At 46.2% G+C, this 26,561-nt stretch overlaps 1 protein-coding gene across 1 annotated transcript in view; it reads left to right on the top strand.

Moving 5' to 3' along the window:
- Positions 1-227: 227 nt before the first annotated feature.
- The window catches only part of UBE2O (ubiquitin conjugating enzyme E2 O), a 62,425-nt gene continuing 36,091 nt past the window's right edge, over positions 228-26,561 (top strand). The window contains exon 1 of the mRNA XM_068413229.1: positions 228-614. Coding sequence (XP_068269330.1) covers positions 228-614 — 387 coding nt within the window. The remainder of the gene's footprint in view (positions 615-26,561) is intronic.

A 26,561-nucleotide genomic window follows, 5' to 3' on the forward strand; every position in this document is an offset into this window, starting at 1 on the left:
GGGGACGATGCAGCGCAGCCCCCCATAACAGGGGACCCAGGGACGATGCACCGCAGCCCCGCCGGATCCCGGGTCCGGACCCGCCACCTCCCGCCCTGTGGGCGGGGCGCGGCGGGGGCACCTCCCCGCCCGGTCCCGCCCCGCGCCGTTATTGAGCGCCGCCCGCCCCGCCTCTCCCCTCCCCCAGCCTGCGCCGCCGGCCGCGCTCTCCCGCTCAGCCCGGCGCCATGGCGGACCAGCCCGCTGAGGCGGCCCCGGCCCCCGCCGCCGCCCCGGCCCCGGCCCCCCCCGCCGCCCTGCCCCTGCCGGCCCCGCCGGGCGGCTCGCAGCGCCTCCTCTTCTCTCACGACCTGGTGTCGGGCCGCTACCGCGGCTCGGTACGGTTCGGCCTGGTGCGCCTCATCCACGGCGAGGACTCGGACTCGGAAGAGGAGGAGGGCGGCGGCGGACGCGGGACCGGCGGCGGCGGCGGTGCCGCCAGCTCGGGAGGCTCCGAGTCGGGAGGCCCCGGGGCCGGCGGCGCGGAGGAGGGCCGCGCCAGCCCGCTGCGGCGGGGCTACGTGCGGGTGCAGTGGTACCCGGAGGGCATCAAGCAGCACGTCAAGGAGACCAAGGTAACCGGGGCGGCCTCGGGCTCCGCCGGCCCCCGCCGAAGGGGGCTGCCCGCGGCCTGGCTCGGCCTCTGCGGCCGTGTGTGTGTGTGTCCCCTCCCCGGGGGGGCCTGGCTCCGGCTGCCAGGCCGGGGGCTCCGCCTTGGAGGCCTCCCGGGGCAGGGGCCTGCGCGGCCTGCGGGGCTGCCGGCCGGCTGGGCTGTTTGCCTGCTCTGGAGGCACCTGGGAAGGGGGTTATTGCTCTTTTTCCCCAATTACCCCCAGTCCTTGCCTGCCGGTGGAGCAGCCTGAGCGTGCGGAAGGCGGACGGTGTCCTCCAGAGGTTGAAATCCCTTTGCCTGCCTTCGTCACGCTCCTGGAAGCCCGGCACGGATGCTGCTCCTGCCTTTTGCTGGTGGCAAAGCCCAGCTGTTTCGCTCAGGTGCTGGGATTTAATGGCATAAGGAGCGGCCTGCCTGGGAAGGTGATCTGAGCGAGCTTCCAGACCCCTCTTACTGGCTGGGGACGTGGGCTGGTGTCTCTGCCTTTATTGGACAGTGTCGTCATCGCCTCTTTCAGGGGAGTCAACAGCCCAATAGGGAAACCTCGGCTAGGTAAAGATTTCAGCGGCGAGTAGCCATGGTTTGTGTCTGTCCTTGTTTACGTGAGCGTTTACCTCCCCCCCTCTGCTGACGAGGCATACGTAAATCTGTGACCTCTTAATTATACCTGAAGAGCCACGAGGTGCAGGTCAGCGTTGGAATATTCCCACTTCCCAAAGTTGGTCTGGCGAGGGGTTTCGCACAGCCTGACTGACAATACGGAAACAAAAGCGAGCGAGGGGGCACTGTAATATAGCACAAAGGGGCCTGCGAGGAATGGGCGTTGCATGGAAGAAAATAGGCGGCCTGCGGTGTCCTTGCAGCGGAGCGGGTCCGAGTGCTCCTCGGGGGTGGCAGGAGAAGGCAGGGAGGGTTCTGGTGTGCCATCTGCTTTGCTGTTTCAGAAATGGCCCCGTACGCCGAAGGAGAGAGGGGAGACTGAGAGGAAGGAAGGTGTGTTGCAGTGCTACAGGCATCGGCAGGATTGCGAGTGCTAACAGAATGAGCTAAATTTAGGCAGTAGTGTCATTAGACACGTGACCGGTTGGAGATAAGGAAGATGAAAACAGGTATTCAGCGAAGATACTGCCATGTCATAGATTTCTATCTTTAAAAAAAAAGCCTTTTTTCTCTAAAGAACCACAATTCAATCACTGAAGTCTTCCAATAAAATCTTCATGTGCTGTTGCAGCAAAAACTTGTCCAAAGTTGAGTGTGGTTTTCAGCATCTAAACAAAGCTGCCTCGATTTGGGTGAGTAAACACACAGACTTAGGAGTTGTTTTTGAGTTCCCAAATCCAGAAGTGTTAGCTCTGACTTCAGTTGCTTGGTAACTGTACCCTTTGCAGTGTAAAAAGAGCTTGACTGGGAAGGATGAGAAATCAGAGACAGTTATGTAAAGAAATGGTCTGTCTGTCTTTCCTTTTCATGGTCGTCCTACCCTGGTGTTAGGCATCTTTACCACTCTGGTAATAGGCCCTGGGGAGAAGTTTCCTTAGTGCTTGAGGAATTTAGGTGTACTTATCATATTGATTTTTCCGTTTGAAAGGCTGCCTGCTTACAAAATTGAGGGGCGTTGTGTATGGTCTGCGCTGCAGCTCGGGGTTGCTAAAACCAAATCTGATGCCATTGGAAACGTGTTGTGGGACTTACCGTTTCGTGGTTGTAATCAGGTTTTTTAGCTGTCTGCTGGCCCAACCCTCTTTGGGTTACCCCAGTGTGTGAGAACCAGCCAGGTAAGCCTGATGTGCTTCTCATTGTCCATGCTGGGAGGGGTACAAACCGTAGGCACCACGTGGTTGTACTGGGCCTAAAGTTTGTTGGTTTTTGGGTGCTGTTGCCTGCTGTTATCTGCAGATACATCTTTTAGCTCTGAGTCAGACTCTCTAGCATCTTTGGCTGTGAGATTCTCGTTTGATGTCCTTAAAAATGCTAACCTGTCCTGGTCGTAGCCAAACCATGGATTCAAGAGGGTACTTGTTGCACCCTTTTATTTCCTTTTATTAACTTTTAATAAAGTTAATCCCTGAGCTCTTAATTCTGAAATGGGCAGAGGGTAAAGGTGCTCCTGGGGCCAGGGCTTTCACTAGCCTCATCTTGTGCCTGTTCTGTATGTTAGATCCTGCTTTCATGTGGAAGGCTGGCTGCCTGTCTGTCTCCTGTTTGGATCAAGATCCATGAACCCTGCTATGTGCATTGGATAGAGCAAGTGTTGTAACCGAGGAGGGGGGGCAATGAAGTTGTTGCAAATTGAAGATAGTGAAACAGCACCTTCAGCTCCTAGTGCAAAGGTCAAAAGCGGTTTTCTGTACCCAATTATAATCCTAGAGCTTCCCAGTCTTTTCTTTAAACTATGAGGGGGGTTAAAATAATTTTTTTTCAGCTAGGGAATAGGTAGACTAATCACTTTTACTGTTGTTTCTAGAAGTTCCACGCTTGCTGTTGCTCTTTCCTGTTGGAAATGGTAGACAGACTGCCACTTAAACCCAAGCACTAATAGAAACTTTCTCTTGAAATAGAGCTAGCATTTAGTACAAAGCCCCACTAGCTCCTCCAACCGAATAAATGGTTTATCTGGGTGCATTCCTGCCTTTGATTCCTGTGCTGACAGTCATTAGCAGAATCATGACAACAATGTGAATAAAAGAGACAGGATTTCTTACCCTCTGGCTCTGTGTGCTCCTTTCCTGCCTTTCGTGACCACTTTCCCCATTTAAAACACTGGGAAATCATTCCTGAATATTATAAAACCCAAGCAGTCCCGGAAGGAGAAAGCTTCCCTTTCTAAATATATTTGCCATCTGTGTCTTGCCTGACCCAACAAACCCAAAGAGCAGTTTCTCTGGCTAAAGCCATCTCTCTTCGTGGAACTGTTTGAGTGCTGGGTGTAATTTGTAACTGGGGTTGTGAAAGCACTGCAGACTGGTGTGAGCACTGATGCTTTTCCTAAACAAATTAGCAGGAGTCCTTGAGACACAGCTGCATTTGAATTTCAGGATTTCTCAGCTGGAGGTTAGCTTTCCTGCTGCACACTTGAGCTGCCTTTGGGAGCTTTACAAAAATGCTCGAATATATGAGATATTAGTAAGGTTCACAGGGTGCTTTAAAGTGCTGCTCCCCTTCCTCCTGCTGCTCACCTGAAAGCCTCAGAGCTCTCTGCCACCTTTAATTTTCACAAAGCCTGTGCGAGGCAGATACACCTCTTCTGCAGCTGGGGGAAATGGCAAGTGCAGGTGTTTTGTTTTCAGCACCTTATCTAAAGGCCTTCAGCCGGCCAGGCTGCCGAGCTCCCTGCCTCCTGCTCCGTGCCTGCCTCGGGGAGCGAATGCTTGCACTAGTGCCGTGGCGTGACGCTGTGGTACGCACGCGCGGTGCCAATTGATTTACATGTAGGGGACCCTCTGGGGCCCCAGGATTGCCAGAAGAATCAAGGTGCGATTTTTTTTTTTTTTTTTTTTAACTTTTTAGCAGCCTTTTGTTTTGTAAGGTCCAGAATACAACTTGGTTTGGGTGGCTCTTACTGCATTCAGCTTTGTTTTGGAAATGGATTCAAACTATCAGTGCTCCTCCAGACATAATCCAGTGGCTGATCAGCTTGTTAGCTGGAAATTATCCGAGTCTCTCTATGATTTCAGCTCTGCTTCATCCCACACAGCCCTTCTGTTCCTTCTCACCCTTCACTGCTATAATTTCTTGACCTCAGATATTGAGTCATGAATAGAAGGTTGCAGGAGAAGTTTCTGAAGATGTTACACTCGCATCTGTTCAAGATTTTAGTGAATATTTTATTTCTTGTCTGAATTCTGCCATGTAGTTACTGCTATCACCTGAACTTTTAAGTTGTGATCTTTCTGTGGTTATAGTATAGGAGAAGGAAATATCTCCTTTTACAGAAGGTCTGTGTTTTCCCTCTCTGTCCCTACAGCCCCTCTCAGCCCTCACTGCTGGGATCCCAGCCTACCAGCGTTCGCTCTTCAGATGGTAATCCTAGCTAGTGACTCTGCGGAACCTATTTGCAATTGAGGGATGAAAACAGCCTTAAAAATCTTCCCTCTTCAAACCTGGCGAGCTGTTTGCCATCTGGAGGTGCGGCGATGCAGCGTAGGTACGTTGGAGCAGGTGAAGAGGGATAGCTCTGCCGTGCACGGGCAGGGTCCTTTTCAGGAGCCGTGAGGAAGTGCTGGTCACAGTGCAGAACTCTAGTTTTGTTGCAGCACACAAATTCAGTGCCCGAAAACTATTAATACTGGGGTTTATTGTGTGAGGAAGCTATATCTAACCCTCTTCTTGCATCTGATGTTTCGGTTAGTCTCCCAGTGGGGTTCTTTGAAACCACCTGGTGTTTGTAGCTGTTAGAGACAGGAGAAAAGGCTTACTTTTGTTTCTTACTTACAAAGAATTTTTGCAGTTCTGTGTAAAATAGAACCACTTTAATGGGTGACATTTCCATCCTGTGAGTATCCATTGCAAGGTTACCTACCCTTGAGTCGATTCCCCGTTTTACTTTGATTTGTTTGGCTCTTGCACTGTGGACTTGGGCATCATCATTAATATTTGACTGCAAAAGTGGAATCTGCACAACTTGCGGTATGGAAGTCTCAGGAGTACTAAAAAGCGTGTGCTGTTACTGTATGGAGAGTTGTTTTGTGTACAGCATGCAGAGTGAGTTGATAATTCAGGAGTTGCAAGTGGCCACCTGGGCTAAGCAATTAATTATAACCATTCCAAATCTAGACTGGAGCGTTATTTTTTAAATGGATGAAACCTCTCCCCAAGTGAGCAGTTCTTGTGATGTCCTCTCTTCCAAGGTGCACTCACTTTCAATGTGCTGGTATAGCTTAAAAAAAAAAGCTAAATTAGTAATGCTTTTAGTGCACATTAGTTTGTTTACTAGTCCTAAAAGCTTTAGAAGAAATCAATCAAAGCCCGTGACAGGCTTTGAAATACCTGTGTGAGGCATTTTGCTGCAACTTTCTCATACAAATTCTTTGTTTGCTGATCTGATGCGGCTCCAATGCAGACTTCCCCAAAGAAGAGGCTTTATGTAGTCCTATAAAGTTACTTTTTTGGCTGAAGATTTTTCATTGAAGTTAAATGGCAGAGGCTTTGACAGATGCTTTTTTTTCTGGGACAAGGTCTTGCTTGCTTGTGGCAGCTGTCCTCAGCTCCTCTCTCCTCTTCAGAGGAAAGACACTATTTTTAATGTTAGGCATCTGTGTTGGTGCTGGGAAATAATTGGCATTTGTGAAGCTAAAAGCCTCCTCTTGTTTGACTGTTTGACTGTTTAATTACTTGGGGGATTTCAAAGGCTCAGAAGGTGATGACACCTTCCTAAATGCTACTTAAGAAAAACCTGCCTCATTGTTTCCACTCTACTCTTACCTCCCACCATGTGCTGGGTTGTTTGCCCAAATGGGTTGCTGTGAGCTGACACTTTCATCTGAAATCTTTGCACTTGATTTTGAGGTTGTCAGTCCTGAGTTTCCTGGAACTGAGAGATGTGAGATGATGGCTTGGCTTGCTTGCTTCTTTTTATGTTGTACTCTGGAGCACTTGACCTGTAACTCAGTTCAGGCTCTACCTTGTGTAGCTGCTGTGTCCCACTCCTGAGACCTTTAAACCTGTGGCAAGTTATGAGAATGCTAACTCAATCTTCTGGAACAAAAAATGACCCATAGGGAGACTCCAGGGTGCTGTTTGGCCTTTTTTCCATTTGCTGTTGGCTGTTAGGCTGCTAAATATAGATGTGTGTTTGTGTCTGATACCGAAATATTCTGCTAACTTGAATTTGCAAAGTTATCAGACTTCAGCAAAAGTAATTTTCCCTTAATGGCAAGGCCTTGGGACTGAGTGGGGGATATACCTTTGACAGATTTTGGTAAGGGTTTTTTTTTTCTGAATCTTAAGTGTTTCTGTGAAGGGAGCAGGAGACTGTGGGGGGTAGAGCGATAATGACTGTACGGGGTGATGAGAAACATCAAATACTATGAAAAACATGTGGTTTGGGGAGTAGAGGATTACTGATAACTGTAATAGCTGCAGCGCTTTCAGGTGTGTCTGAGTTTCAAGTTGACAGGTGTCCTTTTAGTTTTATTGCTCTTTTTGGTCTGTGCTGAGTTAATTGCATGGAGGATCCTGTGCTGGTGGTGTAAGGCTGGCTTCATGCAGTTAGGTGTGTTGTGGGCCATGTTTCTCTATAGAAAGCGTCTCTAACAGTGCATTGCAGGATTGTTCTTACTTCACACATTTGGCTGTGCCTACGGAGTCGTGTCTGCTGTGCTCGCTGCCCCAGCCTTTGGGGAGTGCTTGGACCACACAATGGAAGTGGCCCAAGGGAAAACTGTGAACGTTTACTGAGCTGAAGTCTTCAGAGCGTGGTGTAGATGGAACCAGAAACGTGTCCATGGATGGTGGATGTGGACTTGGTAACTGTATGTTGGATGTGTGCTTGTGTGGGAGAGGTAAGGGGGAAGTACAGGTGATGTTACATCTGTTTTCTGCCCTTAATTGTGTAGGGTTTAAAGCAACTTAGTGGAGAGAGATAGATCCAATAAGCACCTGCAGCTGGAATTCCTCCCTCTTACAGAATAGGACATGTAGGTCGAGGCCAAAAACATGGGTTGAAAGTGGTTGGATTTTAAGACTGTGAAATCTGTACACTAGACTGTGCTTTTTGGGTTGTTTTTTAAAGAAATGGTGTCACCTTTGTGCTTTGTTCATCCTTCTCCGTCGGCCAGGTGCATGTTATACCAGAGAAGCTCTGTGACTGCGGAGGGGTTTGCAGTGCCATTCAGTTCAGGTTATGGGGAAGACTTAAGCTAAATAGGTTAATTTAATACAGGCATTAAACTGATACCTGTATGCTGTGAGCTTAGAGCGTGCACCATGCAGCTACTAACCTGCTGGTCTAAATTGTAACAAATGAATAGTTAGAGATGTGTGGAAGTGGTGTCTAGAGCAGTATCTTGATGAGTTTGGAGGGGGGGAGGTTGGAGATGCTCTATTAGCTTCTGGCATGGGGTAGAAGGTTGCTTGGGTTTATAAGGGGAGCAGGTGGAAGCCAAGATACAAAGTGGGACACACAGAGCTACATCTTAAATAATTTGCCCAGTTTTTCAAGGGGTTTGAACAAGCAGCTGCATGCTACAGAGGTATGTTGGATGCTCTAGGTAGGTAGATAGGCTTCTTTGTGATTGCAGTGCTGAATTTGTTCTCTGCTTTGCTATTGTCTTTAAAATCATGATCTCTGTTTCTTTCCTCAACAGCTGATGTTGTAACTCTTTGTGAAACAAATGGGCAGTGTGAAGGCTGTTGGTAGGAGGTGAGACAAGGACTTGCAGAAAAGCAGGCTAGGACAAGACAGGAGCACTTGGTATTTTACTGTAGCTTCCAGGCCAGGAAAAAAATTAATCCACAGGAGTAAATTTGAAACAAGGAAACCATGCTTAGCTTGCATGTGCAGTGGTATAGCTTCACAGCCTCTGGTTACAGTCTCTTGAGCTGAAGAGAAACTGGGTAGCTATGGCCTTGGTCCATTAAGCAGCACTCATTTTGTACCATAACATTGCAACAGTGGTACCTGTGGTTCTGTATTCAGCACACATCAAACACAGCCTCGGAGGTTTGTTCCTGCTGGTGTCCGTAAAGCTCTTAGCTTTTCTGCTTGCGAGGGAGGGGTTTGGAGACTGACAAGTGAAGAGGGTTATTTAATCACTAACGGGAAAGATGAGGAGCTTAGGACTTTTAACTGCATTTCTTAGCCCAAAGCTGGGAGCTCCTGGTGCGTCATTCCTGTTGAAGTGACTGGGTACAGTTTTCATTTGTCAGTGGATGATGAGCTTTCTGCTTAGTGAAATACACTAGTACTGGGAGAGCTGGAATTAGCTCCATCATGACTGATTTATTTTTTTACCTACTTTTGAAAGGATATAACTTCTTTGAGAATAAAAGAATTTTGTATGTGAATCATTTTTGTTTTAAGAAACGGTGCTGCTTCTCTGCTGATAAGGATACTTAGCAAGTAAGTAGCACTTTTCATCTTCAGAGGGTTTTCTGGGCTCTGATGTGGCAGTACCTCTTTGGTTACTGTTGGAAAGGTGACAGAAACTTTCCCCCTCAGGTGGCTCTGGGTAAGACAGCCTGCATCAGTGCTGCCAGGCCCTGGGGTTGGTTTTGGTGGCTGCTCAGTGCCTTCTCTGTTTGACCCTTTCTGATCAGGGCTGGGGAGCATGAGCTGTCTGGATGGTGGAAAACCTTTTGATGTTCCCCAGCTAGAGACTTGTCTGGGCAAATTATTCTCACCTTGAACCATAATACATTGGTTATTTGGCATATGTGTAAAATGGGATGCTTGGGAACTAGATGGCATAGTGTATCTCTTGCTGTTGAGGAACTTGAGTTTGATTTGGTTTTACTCACATGAGTAACTAAACCGAGTAGCCTCACATTTTTAAACGTTAGTTTAGGTATAAATCTAGCGACCTGTGAGTTTTGCAGGGCTGGGTTAGAAAGAAATGTAGTTGAAGTGCAACCTAGATGTAGGCTGTTAACTTGGTTCATGGTGGTGTTTCTAGATTCAAGTGCATGTTTCGGGCCTCTTGGCTCACGCTATGCTGTTAAATAACTGGTCCTAGATCTCAGTCCTCAGCGAAATTGTTGGCAGCAGCTCCGCTGAAACACAGTTGGAGCTTGAGTAGCCCTCTGGTCACCAAGGAGCCTTTGTATGTTCCTTCATCCGGCTTTATTCCACATTGCACTGAAATGGCCACTTCTGCCTTCCCTGCTGCTGGCGAGGGGCCGGGGGTCTCAGCCCCTGCAGCGTTCCCACTGCTCCCCGTGGGCCCTGCCTGCCTCGAGGGGCCGGTGCTGCCCCCGGCCTCTGCCCTCACACCTTTGCTTTTTGGTATTTGAGGTGAGTGCATGGAGCACTGCTTTTTGTTCAAAGTTGATCAGGCTTCAAGCAAGGCCCCACAGTGGATTTGTCCTTTGGCTTCGCCCTTCTGCCTGCTTTTGAAGATTAAAGTTGGTTTTTTTTTCCTTGGAAGGTAGGTTACGTATCTAATCCAAGTGAATAATTCTCATGATTATTGCAAGAAATATTCATGCTTCTGTTCAGCATCTGAGTCCAAGTTCCATGAAACAGCATTAGTCTTGACACCAGATAGCCACATTTTCTAAATTTAGAGTTACTACACGGTTGTGTAACTGGCTGGAAATGGCAGTGAACTGTATCTTCATATTTATTGGTTTGTCCTTAACGCATGTGACTTCTCTCAGAAGCCTTTTCTCTGTCCTTGTGCCACAGGTTGTAACTGTTGCTCTGGTTTCCCATGCTGAAGGTACAATCTCATCTTACTGAATTGCCTGTGGGCTTCCGTTTAAAGCAGAAAGTGGCAGTGGGGGAGAGGGAGGAATCTCCATCCTGCCTGGAAAACTTCTGGGTTTGTTTTTTGTTTTGTTTTGTTTTTTGTTTTGTTTTTGTTGTTTTGTTTTTGTTTTTTTTTTTAAGGTCTGCAGATGTGGATGATTCATTTTCTTCCTGTAAGAGGCTGGCTGGCCAATATTTCAGGTGTATTCCAAAGAGTTTGGGAAGCTCTTCCTAAGGAGGTGTAGTAGTGTATAGTGTTTCTTCCTTGGGGTTATATTTAATGCAGCTTGTGATTGATGAGCATAGACTTGTATTATCCTGCCTGTGGAAGCTTTCTGTACTGGAGCAAACTTCACAGGGTGAAGCAAGCTGGATCCTGGATAAAGCAGGCTGCTTCCTAGACGATGCACCACTGTATAGTCCCGAAATATAAGAAAGAGAAGAGAGCACCTTGCAGAATTACACAGCAGGGAAGGTGACACTACACGGGAACTACCAGAATTCCTGGCTGCTTAGATTAGGAAGGAACTTCAGGATTTTTTTTAATACATTAATTAATATTTTCATCATTGTAATGTGCCAGCTGTCAATGTTTTGAGATCTTACTTTATATGTAAAAAACAGTCGGATTCGGAGTGTGTCACTGGCTCAGTAACTACCTTTTCACCCCGAACATCTGACCTACGTAGCTGAATTGGCTTATTTGCCCTTTTGACTCTCAGACTGGAAACTTCCTCTGTTTAGTTTTGTGTGGTGTTGGGGATTGTGCTGGTACGTGACAGAGAAATGTCTCATTTGGTTCACAAACAAAATCTGCCCTGTAATGATAAAGCAAAGTGCTAAGTGCAGGATGACTTTAATATAATAAAATGTGTGTGGGGCAGGAACTCCCTGTGATTACTCGAGAGCACTCCAGGTGAGTACTGGGGAGGGCATCCTGGGTGTCCATCAGGGAAGGTCTGCCATGAAGAGTTAACTGTTTGCTTTGATTTCTTGAATTAGGAAGCTGTCCCAGTCCTGATGAGAAAATCTGCAATTTCTAGCATAAGCACACAAGCAGTTTACACCCATCTCTTCTTGTAAGAAGCAAACCTGGGTCCTCAATGGCTTCTTGTCTTTATAAATGTGCTGTTATGTGGTGGAGCACAATCACTTTCTCCCTTTTCACCCTCAGACTGTATCACTATAACTTCCTTGCCAGACAGGCTCTTTCCCTGCTCATCTTGCAGCCCTTGCCTCGCCTGCTCCAGCTCACACCTTGCTTTCTTGATCAGAGTTGGCTCTGGCTGCCCTGATCAGCCTCGAGTACCTTGTTGAATGCTATTAAGGTTTCTTTCCTGAGGGTGCTTTTATCTGAGCCCAAGTGTGAGATGAAAACGTAACACTTCCCGTATCAAGCACTCTTTGTATTTCACGGGAGTATTATGGGATCTGCTCTCATATTTCTTATTTTGTTAGGCATCTGGGAGAAAGATTAATAATTTATAGAAAATAAATGTCACAAATATGCTAATTGATGTGGTCACTGTAATACATGTGTAAAACCCTTAATTGGAGGAGTCTTTCTGTTTGTTTTTTTTTTCCTGGTGTTGACACTTTGAGCTTTGGAAGAAATCCAGGCTAAGTTCCTGGCTCCCTCTTAATTGTGCTATCTCTATTTCTTTTTTTCTATTCTCAGTAACATAATTTAGTACCAGGTTGCCATCCATAGATACTGGTTACCATTTGGAATCTATCTGCTCTTGCACAATGGTTAAAATAATTGAGTTGAATTATGTCTTATGATAGTGTAGTGAATGTGGCCTGAGTGTGTGTTGCACTAATTCTGTGTATTCTACTGCTAAATTTGCATTCAGGTGCAAACACACAATGTGTATTCACACCTAATGTCCTCTCTCTCACAGTGATGCTTTGGCTTCTTTTGTTTCTGTGCACTCTTTCCGATTAGCGTATGTACAACCGTGCAAGCAAGGCAGTTTTGTAGAGAGAATACTCTTAGCTGAGAACTTCCATAGCTGGCATACTTGCTGCAAAGTCAGTACTCACTGCAAAAGCTATTTTTTTTTCCCCTTTAGTAGTTCTGGAGGTGGTTGGAAACTGATGGTGAGCCCTACATAAAATCATGTTGGGTTTGACAACCTGCGTTTGACCTTGTTGGCCATAGAGGGGTAGACCAGTCTCATCACCCGCCCTACCTCTGATAGTTACTAATGTGTGTACTGCCTGTGATGAGTGACTGAACCTTAACTTGCTCTTGTGATGGCTTCATTGATCTCTTCTGTATAAGTGTTTGCTGTCAGGAGAGCTGTGATGAGAAATGAAGGGACTGAGATCAGCTTTTAAAGGTGGTGTTTGTAGGACCGATTCCCATCTCAGTGCTTCTGTACCTACTTCTCTACATGACTGTTGGGCTTTTATGCTGCTAAGGGTGAGCGTGTGGAGGGGGCAACAAACTCAGGATGGAGAGAGCTCTTGCTTTCCAGGACTTGAATCTTCATGACTGCTTAGTACCATTTGGGCTAGCAAGCCATTTTGTAGAAGCATTTATGAGCAATCTCAGAAGTCTTCTGTGCAGCTCCTATCTGCATCTCCTTGGTGCTGAGAGAATCATGTTGATGTGATGATGGCAGCGAACCGAACACCCCAGGAGCTGGGGAGTCCGTGATACTTGTTCTGGAAAGCAGCCCAAGAAATCTTTGTGAAATGCCTTTTATTCGCATTAGTGCTGCTAACAGCTCAGCTACGGTTCCGTTCAGATCGCCTGCCTCTGATCTACAGTTCTGGCAACGCTTGAATGAAGGCTTAAGACAAAAGATCAAGGGTTAGACACAGAATGACATTCATAGCATCATTGTCGAACCTGTATGTACTACTGAGTGTGGTAGAAAAGGCACCAAATTGCAGTTCTTAGGTATTTGCTAGCTTGGCTCTTAGCTCAGCTGGTTCCTGCTGTGCTCTAAGAGTATCAGGTGTGTTTCTGCTACTGTAGACAGAAGTTTGTTGTGGTAGCAGGTCTTTTTTCCTAGCTCTTTCCTTCATTTTTATACCATTTTGCTGCTTCAGAGGCCCTTGAGTGTTCATGCCCTTTGCGGTTTAGTTTTCTCCCCGCACCAGGATCTCTGATGCCTCAAAGACCATTTCTCCCCACCCGTTTATCCTCACATCCCTTATCTTTGCTATTTCATTTTTCTCTGGGAGTTAAGTTATTGAGGGCAATAGCATGTTCTTTGCTCTTGAGAGTGGTCCCTACCCTGCTCTGGATGGTCGCAGACCTGTGCGATGCTTTGCACATCTCTTTGCCCTCTCGTTTTTCCAGTTTCATCAGAAAAAATCCCTGGATATTCCCAAAATGTTTAATTGGTTAAGTACGACCTGCCAGCCTGGGAGTGTTCTGTCTGAGCTGGGTTTTTAGGTTTTCCTGCTAATGAATGACACTGGTGTGTGAGCTAAAAGGGCGTTTTTGCCACTAAATTGCTTTAGGGTATTTGAAACAAAGCAGTTGGGATTATCTGTGTTCTGAAGAAGAGTAAAACAAAGGGTGTTTATTACGCTCCGATGTAAAATGAGGCTCTAGTAGGAACACTGCAAGGTTAGTACATATGATGTGCATAGCTGGTACTGGTACTTCCAGCTTAGCCTCATCCAGACGTTTCCTTTGAGTTTTATCTTGTGCTTTCAGGAAAAGGCGGCAGCTGTGACATTCAGCTCTGCTGTGATTTAGCAAAGTGGCCAATCTCCATTAGAGACCAGGAAGAGGAAGAGCTTTTAATCAGAAATGACAACATGTGGTCTGTGATTTGTACCCAGGCCTCACTTGATGGGTGAAATTACCCTTCTTGGCACCCACCTTGCTATAAATAGCTGTTTTAACAGGGGGCAGGTGCTACTGAAATGTCACTTGGGTGAAATCTGAGTGATGTGTTGAATACATATCTCTGAGCGGAGAGAGGCATTGTCTCGTTCATCGGATGTATCGAAAGCTGCGCATCTCTGCCAAGAGATGTTGTAATGGTGAGAGAGCGATTTATCAGAGCTTCTCTTTGAAGTGTTTTGAAGCTAATATTTTCTTGAGTCATCTCAGTGCTTCATTCACAAAAGCTGCTGGTGGTGAAATGTCACACTGAGATATGTATTGTTTTTAGCCCACCCTCTTCCCCCACTGCAAGTGATTTTTTGTTTTTCAGGAAAGTCTACACTTTCACAGTTCCCTACTTTTGTGCACATCACAAGGGGGATTTTTTTCCTGTTATTATGAAAGGAACTGTTGTTTGAGTGCCCAGACTGCTGGTAACATCTAGCAATATGCTTTTTGGTGCAGTGTTCAAGTATCTTCACAATTCTCTTTTTACAATTGTCCTCTGAAAGAGTAGGCTGTGGTGACTTCCCCACTGAAATGTTTATCCATTGCATGCCATCTCTGCAGTATTGCTGTGGGACGAGGCTTCTGATGCTGAGGTTTTCTGCAAAAGGAAAATTGCAGTTTATCTTGATTCATTCAGCCCTGAAGTGTTAGTTGAACTTTGTGGAGAGGTTTGTGATTGGTGCATGTGGTAGAAGAAAAGTAGGATTCAATTGCAAATTTTACTTGCCTTTATCATGATCCTTTCTGAGATGAACTCTACGGATCGTCATTTGCTCTTGAGATGAGAGCAGCAACTTCTTTTTAAACTTCATTGGCATCTTTTTTTAAAGCTACTGTATCAAAAACATCTTTGCTAGATGAAACAGATCTGGGACTTCTGAATTATAGGCTTTGACTTTTAAGCCAACTTCTGATCTTCGGGCTGTTCCTGTTCAAAAGGCGTGCAACACTTAAATGCTTTAACACTGAGGTGCTTAGAGGCTTCAGGTGGCTGGATGGAGAACATGACTGGAGAGTGCCCTTTTCCAGTTACCATTATTGCTTTATTAAGCAGGCAAGTAAGGTATTGGTTAAAATCTCTAACGCCCAAAGCCTGCGGAAGTTCTCTCTGCATTGTGATGTCACTGTGGTGACAAAACAGTCCTGAAAAGGTTCTGGAACGTGGCTGTGGCAGGACACTCAAGCACTGATGGACAAGCATGTACCACGCCACCGTATAAATGATTTGTAGTAATTCCCATTTTCTTGTTACCATCTCAGCCTAGCTTGTTGACCAAACTGAAAGCTAGGAAGAACTGAATTTGGGGCTGAAACAGCATGTATGCTTTCTTCATGGAAAACGCAAGTGTGGTAAGAATATAATTGGAGGCTGCATCCTTAGGGGTGTAGAAATCAGGGTGGTAAGAGGAGTTTCCCACCCAGAAAGGTGGTGTTTACCTTCACTCTTGGGTTGAAAATGCAGATTTCTGATAGAACTGTATGGTTGTCTGCTATTCAATTAAAAATTTACTAATTATTGCAGTACTTCAATACAACCCTTGCAGGCAGGGGATGGTTTCAGAGGTGTATTTCTGCTGGGACTCTGCCACAAATGGTTTGTGTTACTACTGATCAGGTACACAGAAGGGGAGACCCTTCTTGTTATGTTTCAGGTTAAATGTAAATGTTGGCTTAAGTTTCCCTAAAAATTTGGGGTTAAACTTTGCTTCTAAACGGATAAGTGTTCCACTAGGGGCTCTTGATATTTTTAGGTCATTGTGAAAAGTAAGTTTATCTTGTTCTAAAGTGTGAACATTGACAAAAATAGAGATGAGATCAGTTTACAGCATGATTAGTATATTCAGTGGCCCTTGAGGATGTCACACAACAGGCTCCATAAATCCTTCTGTATGGATTTGCAGTGACATTAGTTATTTCTTGTTGTGTAGAGAGTAGTAGTAGCTCTGTGGGCTGGCAGCCCCTCGTGGGTTGAAGCCTTTGGAAAAGCTGCTTGTCCCGTCTCCTCCAGTTGCTTGGCCTCCAGGCTAGAAGTAGTTAGTTAATGGCTTTGTGCTCCCAGGTTATGTTTGTCTGGCTGATATTTGAAAACAAAACGCTTAAAAATGATGAGGGAAATGGCAGTTCTGTAAAGGGCTGTGCGAGGAGAGGGAGGAAGACGAGCAGACTTCACCTCTTCATCCCCTGCCGAGACCGTCATGCCCTGGTAGAATACAGTGTGAGAGTGCCTGCTTGCACCCAGCTCAGTTTGGGATCTTTGTTTCATTTCCCCAAGTCTGGCACGTGGGATGGAAAAGTTTGAGAGAAGATGCGATGCTGAACAGCAGCAGGACCTTGGGAAGTGCCTGTGCTGCAGTGAGGGAGCAGGATGTGGTAGGAATGGTGCCCATGGTGGTGTGTCCTGCTGCGGTGCAAGGCTTGGCTCTGTCCTGCCGTAGGTGGCTGGGCTCTGGATGGGGTCTGGCTGCCAGACCTGCCCTGAGGCCAGGCTTAGTGCAGGCAAGGGCCTTTCCACAACCATCCACTAGCCTGTGCCTCAGAGCAGCTGTGCTTGTGAAGGAAAGGAGTTTATATGGTACCAAAGGAGGTGGGTGTGCTTGTTCCTTCCAGTTGGAGGGAACTTTAAACCTGATCTCTCCTTAGTTTGTTCTGTTTGGGGTGATGTGACCAAAAGGGAATACAGTAGGATTTTTTTCATCTGTGGCTTTCGTACCATGCCCCTGCTGATCTCATATCTGTTTAAATCTCAGACCCATTTCTGTGCGACATTGCTGTTTTGTGACAGTTTATTGTACGCACATTCTCTGTGCACCTCTTGATCTTAACTGCTTAGTATACGAAAGCAGGAGTTATTTCTACTGCTGTTGGTATTGAGCTTTGCCGTGTTGGGCGTATCCTGTTCTGCATCAACAGGGCTAACGGCCTTTGGAGGTATCGGGGATCTTTATTGCTGGTGGTGATGGAGAGGACAGAAAAATGATGTGGGTTACCTTGTAAAAACTGTTGGTTTTTTAAATCTATGAAATTGATCCAGGACTGAAAAAGTGTAAATCTGAAACACTTTGTGATGGGGAGAATGCATTGATCAAATCAGTGTTTTCCAAAGGCTGTGGCAGTGAGGTGTGTTACCCTGTCACTGCTTGTTCTAGCCCTTCTCAGTTCCCATTGCAGCCCCGACCCCCTCAGCTGGGGGGGTGTTTTTTTGCTGGCTCTGCGTTAATCGAGGGGAGAGGCTGTATCTTGGAAGCAGTTTGAAATGACTGGTGTCAACATGGGAGAAGCTTTCGGGAAACACGGATAAGGTGTAATCCTTACATGTGAGTTGCTGCTCCCTTTTTGTGTTGCAGCCAGTGAGTCTGCTTGTCTATATGTTCTCTTTACTAATGGCCCATAGGCTCATTTTCCGTGGAGACAAGAGTTAAGGTTGCTGACTGTCCCAAAGACTTCTCCTGGTTTTGTCTTCCTCCTCAAACCTTATCTTGATGGGAGTTTCATGAGGAGACAACCCCTTGCACAACAAGGTAAAGCAGCCGGCCAGGCTCGTTGGGGCATGTGGAAGCTTTGGTGTTTATCGATCCCAGTTGTCTCTGGAGCTGAGGGTGCTGGTCAGACCAGGCTGCAGATACTGCCTGCCCTTGGTTGAACTTGATGGCTTTTTTACCAGTCTCTTCTGGAGCTTCTGTCAGCTGTGTGTTATCTAAGAGACATGAGGCCCCTCCATTCATCCCTGCTGAACTCTGAAAAAACGCTGGAGCTGACGAAACAGGCACATTCCCTCTAGAAATGGACCTCCTCTGAGCGAAGGAATGTAGGTCATGGTTAAGTACATAAAATGAGAAAAGGCTCCATTGTAATGGCAGCGTTTCACCTAGATAATCCAGTGAGGTCCTCACACTAATGGAAAACCTGTTCTTACATATACACTATTTAATATGACTCATTAAGCAAACCTAATTAAGTAGCAGCTTCAGCCCTACTAAATGCCATGGCACATGTGATTCTTAGGCTCTAGGGCTGGCATCCTGACCAGAGCATCCTCCTGTCTGCTGTGTTTGCTCTGTCCCAATCCGTATCCTCGGCCTTCGGTGCCCAAGGCAAGGGTAAAGAAGGAAAGCAGCGAGGTGTGAGGCACTGCTAAGTACCTGATGGGGTGAAGGTAATGTTGCATACATGGCTGAGCCAGGCACATAGCTCCGGGGTAATGAGAAATGAATCCGGGCAGATGAATGAAGTGGTGTGGAAGCTGGCTCTGCAGAGAAGGGGGTGCTCTGTGTTCGCTGCATCAATCTGTTGCGAAGGCGCGTGTCGTAACGCGCAGGACATCTCACGCACACCTGATAAGGGGTATATAGAAAAAAATCTGACAGAAAGGCAACAAATGCCTGTCAGCAGCGAGTCTAAGGCTGTAGTTACATTATGCAGATGTTCACGGCTGAGGACCTTTCACTGCAGGATTCTGCCATGTCAGGTGCTGTCTGGATGTTTTAGTTTGCGGTAAGAACACAGTGTGTCATTTCATATTCATAGCAAAAGTATCCCTTCTGCTGCTTTTTCTGTGTACTCAACATACTTTTTAATCTTGATGGTATCTTTATGAGGATATACTTGCATATATGCAGAGTGTGCACCTTCAAATGGAGCAGTGCTGTGCTGTTGGCTTATTGCCCACTATTTAACGGTGCCCCTGATTTTTCATAGCTGCCGTGTTCCACCCCACCACTAGCTGCGTGTCAGTGGCTGATGACACAGTACCTTTACATACGCATCGCTTGCAAAGCTGGGGAACCTTTCCAAGTGAAAATCACTGTTGTAAGCGTAGGAGTGGCCTGGTAGCGGCTGCTCTGACTTGGTTTGAGTTGCTGCTGGAGGTTACACATCCTATTTGGGAGCCTGCCAAATCTGAGGAGTACATGCAGGCAATTAATGAGTAGGGGCAGTTTAAGGGAGAACCTAGTTTATATGTTGAATTAGGAACGACAGCCCATATAATGCAGCCTAAGGCTTGTCAACCCATGGACCCTTCCCAGAACACTGCTGGGGCTCAGCACTTCGGAGCAGTTCTGCTTACGGTCATGCTAATGTCTTCCAGTTCATGCCGTGTGGCTTTTCAGTGACTCTGAAATCTGCTGGCCAGTCATTACTTTCCGCAGTCCCGGGCCTGCAGCTTTGTCCCCCTTTCAAGGGGTTGCAGGGCTGTCCTCACCGTGGCATTTTGGCAGTGCTCCTAAGAGGCAGAGTTCAGTTAACCTCCATTAGCTGGAAGCAGGAACGAGGAGGAGGAGGAGGAGGCAGAGTACTGCTCCAGCTGCCTGGGGAGCAGAGCTCTCTAAATCATCCTGTGAGGGTATTTTTATGGTGTTTGTAAACCTACTCTAACTGGGTTTATGGCTCAATGTTTCACTGGGGTTGTGATGGGCTGAAATCCCTCGATTATAACTGAAGTCATTAAAGCAAAGAACATGTTATGTATACGGCACATAACAAAGAGTCTGGTGTTAAAGCAAAATACGCACTTCCCTGCTGTGTATGTGCATAGCAATATATCCTCAAAAAAGGTCGTTTTAGGAAGTAGGCATCAAGTGAAGTAGAGTTCCAGGAAATATGGGCCTCCCTGTCAAGGATAAATGACTTGGTTTAAGAAGGTAAAATGTATTTTGCAGATGGGGCTATTGATTACTTGTTCACCAGACTGTTTTTATTCTTTGGTGTGTGGATGCAAAGGCATCTGGATGTACAAAGCATACAGTTGGAGTCATGCCACTGTAGGGACAGGGATCAGTGGCTTTGTAATTGAATAGCTGCATCATTTGCCTTTAGTGTTTTTTCTTCTTGGTTAAGATATTCCCAAGAGGCTGTTAGCACAGGTACAATGCAAGACTCAGTGTTGCATCTGTACTAGGAACCTAGTGCCTTTCTGCTCTGAAAGGTGAATGCTTTTTTAAAAGGAGAGGGGGGGGAAAAAAAAAAAAAACACAGAAAAAATCCTCTCGCTGCCTAGCTGTGTGTCTGTTTGGAGGCAGAACTGCTGACTGCAGGCAAACAGGCTTTTACTGCTTTTTGCTCATGCTGTCTGGAGTGAGCACTTATTCCTCTAAGGGCATCCTCAGCAGAGCTGCTTACATCTAGTCAGCTTACACCTGAGAGAGTCCACGGAGGCAGGGAAGATGCTTAAGATGAAAGACCTCAGCTCATCTCAGACCTTAGGCTGAGCTAGCAGGTCTGAAGGAGGGGTGGGAAGGGTAAGAGGGGAACAAACGCACTTTATTTGTAAGTGTGCAATATGTGACAGAGCTGCTGAGTCAAATGTGACATCCCCAAATTACATTTTAGCATCTTTTCTAACCAGATCTGCATTGAAATATCTTACAGGTGATGTTACTATCTGATGTTTGTTATTGGGCCAGGAAGAGAATAGAGACGTGTTCCCACTGAAGGTGTACACGTTCAAACGAGGCTTTTTAGAAAACCTGCTAGTGCAGAGGTGAGGGATGCAGCAAAGCATCCCTTAAAACAGTTTTAAACCACTATTAGGAAAATTCTGAGACTTTAGTCTTTGACATTTGTGGAAAGATAGCTCAGAGGTGAGTTCTGTTAACAGTCTCCCCTTGCTTGCCTGTAAGAGGTGACCTTTTAGAAATGTTTTTAGTGCAGGGGCACTTCCAGGTTTCTCTGAGACCCTCATCTCATTAAAAATGGAAGATTTCACAGTTTCCTGGTTGGCCTAGAAGTGTGTTACTCCCCTGGGGACTCTTCTGATGATGGGTCTCCTAAACGCCTAAGCCAGTCTTGAAAACTGGATTTGAGCATCTTGGGAAATATTTTTTCCCAGGAGTTTGTGGTTGCTGTACAGCTGTTGGGCTGTGCTGTACAACACGTGCGGAGTTGAGGAGCATATAGATGTACTCCTGCAAGAAGTTTGCTGTTGTCTGTATGTATGTCCAGAGGAAAAGCAGGCTGGCAAGGATTAATGCAGGTATAAAGTATTTTGCCCTCAAAACCTGTGTACAGGGAGGTGCTTCATAATCTAACTTCAGCAGGTTTGGAATGGGAACTGTGTGTACTTCATACAAAACCAGGGAACATCTGGCTTTATTTCTCCTCTGGTTTCTATGCCATTGCTATAAGTGTTTACTCATACCAGTGTCTCAGTGACTTCTGTGAGCCATCTATATCTGTGCTTTTTGGTTGCTCAGTTACCAAGGAGGGGACAGGCAGAGAAAAGAAGATTCCCCAAGCTATAATCTTGAATTATTGTCACATCAAATGTGCGGCTGAATAACTGAATGGATACCTGCGGAGTAACGCGGAGAGGAGAGCGGTGTTTCCACGCAGACGTTGGATGTTCTGCTGGGCAAATGCTGTTTTGTCTTGGGTTGCTGGCACAAATCTGGAGAGATAAATGGTTTAGAAGTCAGCCTAGAAAACACCTGAAGGCAAAATGATATAGTAGTGCTGTATGATCGTATTGATGGGTTTTAAACATGATATTGAAAGCATTGTGGTCTGGCTGAGATGGTAAGGAAGAAAAAGTCCACTAGACTTATCTGTGCAAGGGGGGTGAATCAATGCTTTGCTCCAGGAGGATTAAGTCAGACTCTGAAGGGCTTTAACACTTCTGTCCGTATTGCATCATGGCTATCACCAGTCCTGGTGAGATTCTCTCAGTTATTGAAGGGAATTGAAGGCTGGTTGCTTTTGTATTACAGGGTGCACAAACAGGAGGCAATGAATTAAACCTGCTCTGGCTGGGAGATGTGTTAGCCTTCCCCCAGCCATTCTGCAAGTGGTGAATCTGTCCCTTGGATAAAAAGGCATGTAACAGTGCAGGGGTTGCAGAAATTCAGTCGTTAAATAACCGGGCTTCTGTAGCCTGCTGTATGGATTCAGTAGGGGCTGTTCCTTCTTTTTGTAATGGCCAATACAGCGTCTGTGTATGGGGGGGATAACTGAAACACTTTCAGTGAATAGAAAATGCAGCTGAGGTTTTTTGGGCAATGATGCAATTGTGCTGCATTGTCCCGGTAGCATTCACACACTCTTCTGCAGTGTGAGCTGGGGGAGTGGCTTTGCTGTTTATCAGAAATAAATGCATGGAGTACCCACACTGTCACTGAATTTTGAGTGGATTCTCTGTAGCATTCCAGGGGTTGCTTGAACTGGTCATAAAGGCTTTGATTTTTTTTTTTTTTTAACCCAGTATCTGACTTAGCTGTGGATGCAGCTGGTTCAGAAGGCATGTTATTTAACAGAAAGCCTTTCCAGAGCGGTTGCTGTGTCTTGCAGCTAGCATTAACCATAGTACCTCTTAAAACAGTGCTTGGCTTTGCTCTGTGCGAGGAGGGACTGGAGAGATGACCCCAGACCTCTGCCCTGGCTGTGTTGTGATGAGGAGTCAGTGATACTGCTTTCCCTGTGAGCTAGATTCAGAGTTTCCCCTTAATCACTAGCCGTGGAAACTGCCCTTCATTTCCAACCTGAGCATCCTATATTTCCCAGCTAAGCTAGCGAATTTACCCGAGTCCTGATGCGTCCTGAATTCCCTGCTCTGCTTCTTCTCCTTGGGCTTCAGACAGCCTGCCTGTCCGTGCAGCGTTCCTCGTGTGTGGCAGAGCGGCGAGGCACTGCAGTGTGTTTGGGGAGTGTGTTCTGCATGTGAGAGCAACCAAGAATATTTCTCCAGAGGGATGCTCTCATTTCAGAGCAGGCATGAAACGCGGAGAAGCTACAAGAGAGACCGGTCAGCTCCATGCGCTCGCTGCCCGGGACTGACTTGGTGTAGCATGACACAGCATTTGCTGTGCTTTCAGCTACAGCTATTTACACATCGCTTTTCAGTGCTGTTTGGTCTCTTCTAGGAGATTCTGTACTCGATAAAATAATCCTGCTTAAGTTTATTAAATTTACTACAGTTCCTAGACCTAGATGAGTATTTTGGCTCTGAGGCAGCGCTGTATCTCTGGGTCCAAACATGGCTGAATGTGAGGGAATTTCATCATTAAGGTACGTCTGGATTCAGTCCCTGAAAGCGATTTGTCCTGCAGACTGGACTTGCGTTGGGTCTTAAGTGTGAACCAAAACTGGCCTGCTAGGGGTTTAAGGATAATAGGCTAATATCTTCCCTCTCTCCTAGGAGAAAAAATTGCAGCTTGTGAAACATTCCTGTCTGTGTTAGGGGGAAGGGACTCCTGTGAGGGTGGTAGTGGAGGCTCTGGGTGAAAGAAAGGGAAAGAAGAGTGGGCTGTATTACACTAACCATCCTGTATCAGCCTCCCACGTTCGGGTGTCGCATGGCTGCCATCCTATCAAAGAGCGCCGGCTGTGCCCAGAATTTTAAGCAGCTTTATAAATAGTGTTGCTCAAACTGCCTGTGTGTGCAGAGACTGTGAACGACTGGGGTAGACCAAAATATTATTGGTTTAATTTTTGAACCAGTCCAAAAACTGGAGCAAGAAAGAGTAGAAACCTGAAGTGTAGAAACACCTGTGGGTTCTGTTCCTCTGCAGTGCAAAGCACACGTCTGGGGGGTATCTGTTAGAAAGGCAGCATCGCTGGAGATTGCAGGCTGAGACATTCACGAAGCACAAATATATGAATCTCGTTAAGGCACCTTAAACCCTTCTTTCTCTCCTACTTGCCTGTTGTCTTAAAGCTGCTTGCAGGTTATGCTGTCTCTGAATAACTGTGAACAATTAGAAGCTAATTTAAATGGCTGGTTTGTATTCACAGCAGCAGCATATGAGCTCACCAGCTGGAAAGCAGACACGGTGATTTGCTGTTGATATGTCTCCCTCTTGTTGTTCCCTGGCAGTTTTTGCAAGGTGGGTTTTTGCTGTGGGCTGATAATGAGTTCCTCCTGCACACTGCTGACCTGATTGCAAGGGGAGAGGAGATGTTTTGTTCCCTAGCACAGAGTTACCACCAACCCGAGTTGTGCCTCGGGAGCGAGTGGGTCAGCAATAGCCACACAGATTTCCTCGCAGCATCCCTTTTATCCTCTGGAGAGGCAGATGGAGGTTCCAGCAGCCCCACTCTTTCCTCCGGGCCTGGCAGTGTGCCCCAGATGCCACTCAGAGCAGCGAGTAATTTCTACACCGCTGATGCTGTCCAGATGGCAACCCCAGCGTAGTCCAGCAAGGAGGTGGAAAACCTGTTGCATAGTAACTGCCGTCTCCCTCCCAAGGCAACAGTTTGAGGAATCCCTTTCCTTCAGGTAAATGAAAGAGCTACTGGACAGACTTTTTGCACACACGGAGGAACACAGCTTAATTGGCAAGCTAAAACAGCCGGCTGTTGGGAATCCAGTGGCTGAAATGAGCTTCTACTCTCTCGCTGTCACACTGGTTGCTGTTAGCATCCAGTGAGCTTCTCCTTAGGGGAGTCTCTTCTAGCACTCAAATATATCTCACCTAAACCTTGTTAGTTAGTGCCAAAAAGATCAGCACAACCATTGCTTTCACCCTGGATGGGTAGGTATTCACCAGGGTTTCCACAGCCATCCCCTTAGGTCCTGTTTGAACTGGCCATCTCTCGACAAGCTGGGCTTGGATGTCTGTAGAGGTGCTGACCTCCTCATGGCTGGTCTCCTCTTGGTGGGGATTGCTAGCTCTGGCCTGTCTTTCAGATGAGGCTTTACTGAGGGAGCGTTGAGACGGCCTGTCTGCAAGAGGGGTTGGCTGATGTATAGGCAAAATGTTGTCTCCTTTCCTGCTTACTGCTCCCCACCAGTTTCTGCTGTGTCTCTAACCCTGGTCTCATGTGGGTTTTTCAGGTAACAGTGCCACCTGGTGCTAAAGCACTGCTCTTCATCGAGCTTTTCTCAAATTCTTAGGCAGAGGTAGTAGGACAGTATTGCTTTTAATCAGCCATCTTACTATAAGAAAATGGGAGGAGGAGTGTCCTGTGCTGTTGGGATGTTGCACCTGGAGGAGATCCTTTGGCTGGTCTTGTCTTTTGTGTTAAGCAGCTGATTTTCTCCGAACTGCTATACCCAGAAGACTGGGTACATGAAGCAAGAAGTGTAAACACTGAGAAGGGGGATCATATCTTTTACTGTAAACTGCTGCTGAGAAGAAAAATCCTGTGTTTAGATTAAATCCTGTAATTTGGGACGTCTTTAAAGATTCCCCATAGGACTCTAAGTGGCTTACTGCTAGACTTACTAGTCAGTAAATCTTCTCTTACAAGATCTTTCCATATTTTGTAGTCGTAGCCATTTCTAAACTTTAGCCTTCCATATCTTTATGCTGAGAATCATTATCATGTTCATTCTTTCTGAATTATTTTTCAGGTCTCCTCTAAGGTTTTGTAAACTTTTTGCATACACAGGGTTCACTTTGCATTCCCAGATGGAAAGATGCAGTTATTGGTTGAGTGAGTATATGGGATGTCAGCCTGTTTGAACAAATAATTCAGCAGCACTTGATGACAACGTTAGACAAAGTCAGACTTTTCTGTTACTCTTTCCCAATTGCACTGAAGATCATTCTTGCCTGTTGAGTCTAGAAAGCTCAGTAGGCTGCTGAGGTCCCCTTCCTTCAAGCCAGAGCTGGCACTTTAGGTACCAGGTTGTCTTTGCAGCTTTACCCCTTGTTCAGGCATCTAACCCAGGCTCACACGTGAGTGGGTTCCGAGCTGCCGCATCCCTTTTGATGAGTGGTGGTGCTCAGCTTTTACACATGTGAGACAGAAATGTGGCACTAAGGATGCTGAAAAAGCCAAGTGTTGCTGGGTGGGATTCACCTTCCAAGCGAAGCAGAGAGCAAGGCGGATTTGTGCAGCTCTCCTTGTTCTACTTCCAGGATCCTCCTCTCTCCCAGCCGCGCTGCTGGGAAGTGCTCCCAAACCTACTTCTTTTCCTTTAAATAATAACCCAGTAACCTTCCTGTCGTCTTCTCTTCCTTCCTTTGAATTACTGCCGCGTACTCGTTTTTAGATTGGTGTGTTCATGAGGCCAGGGAATGTCTTTCAGTGTTTTCCAAAATGTCATGTAAATTTGCAGAGCTACAGAAGTGATTTGTTGCCAGTATAATAAATAATGCTTGGACAAGGGAAATCCAAGTAAAAGATTTACTTTTTGCTAAGCAAAAGATTTATGTTAAAGCCAGATTCCTCTGCTCTGAAGCACAGCATTTACCCACGTTATAATTAAACTGAACTTTTGTTGAATCCAATGATTTGTTCAGACTTTTAATCCAAATTCTGCTTCTTGGAAAAGGACAGTAGAACCTTTCAGTGTCTTTCTGCCAGAAGACTCAAAGGTGATATGTGTTGAGGGGGAAGATGCTGCAGCATATGACTGTGAGTGAAGGACCACAACTGTGCTGTGGCAGGAGTTTTGTACTTACAGAAGATGGAAAGAGATTCTGCCATCAAAGAACTTTACTACCCAAAAATAATGGGGAAGGTAAAAAAAAAAAAAACAACAAACAAAAAAAACCACAACAGGTAGGGTGATCAGAAATGTAGACAGGGACAAAAGTAGCTACAAGTCCATTGCAGGGAGATGTGTAGAATAGGCTCAGAGAGCTTCAGCCTGAAGTTAGAAGGAACTCAGTTGAGTGACAACTTCAGGTTTCTGTGTCTCCGTAGTAGGTCATAAAGACAAATTAGAAAGCTGTCAGTTTGTCTCGTGAGAGCTGCAGGTC

Source organism: Nyctibius grandis, chromosome 15 (assembly GCF_013368605.1).
Source record: "Nyctibius grandis isolate bNycGra1 chromosome 15, bNycGra1.pri, whole genome shotgun sequence".
NCBI classification, from domain to species: Eukaryota; Metazoa; Chordata; class Aves; order Nyctibiiformes; family Nyctibiidae; genus Nyctibius; species Nyctibius grandis.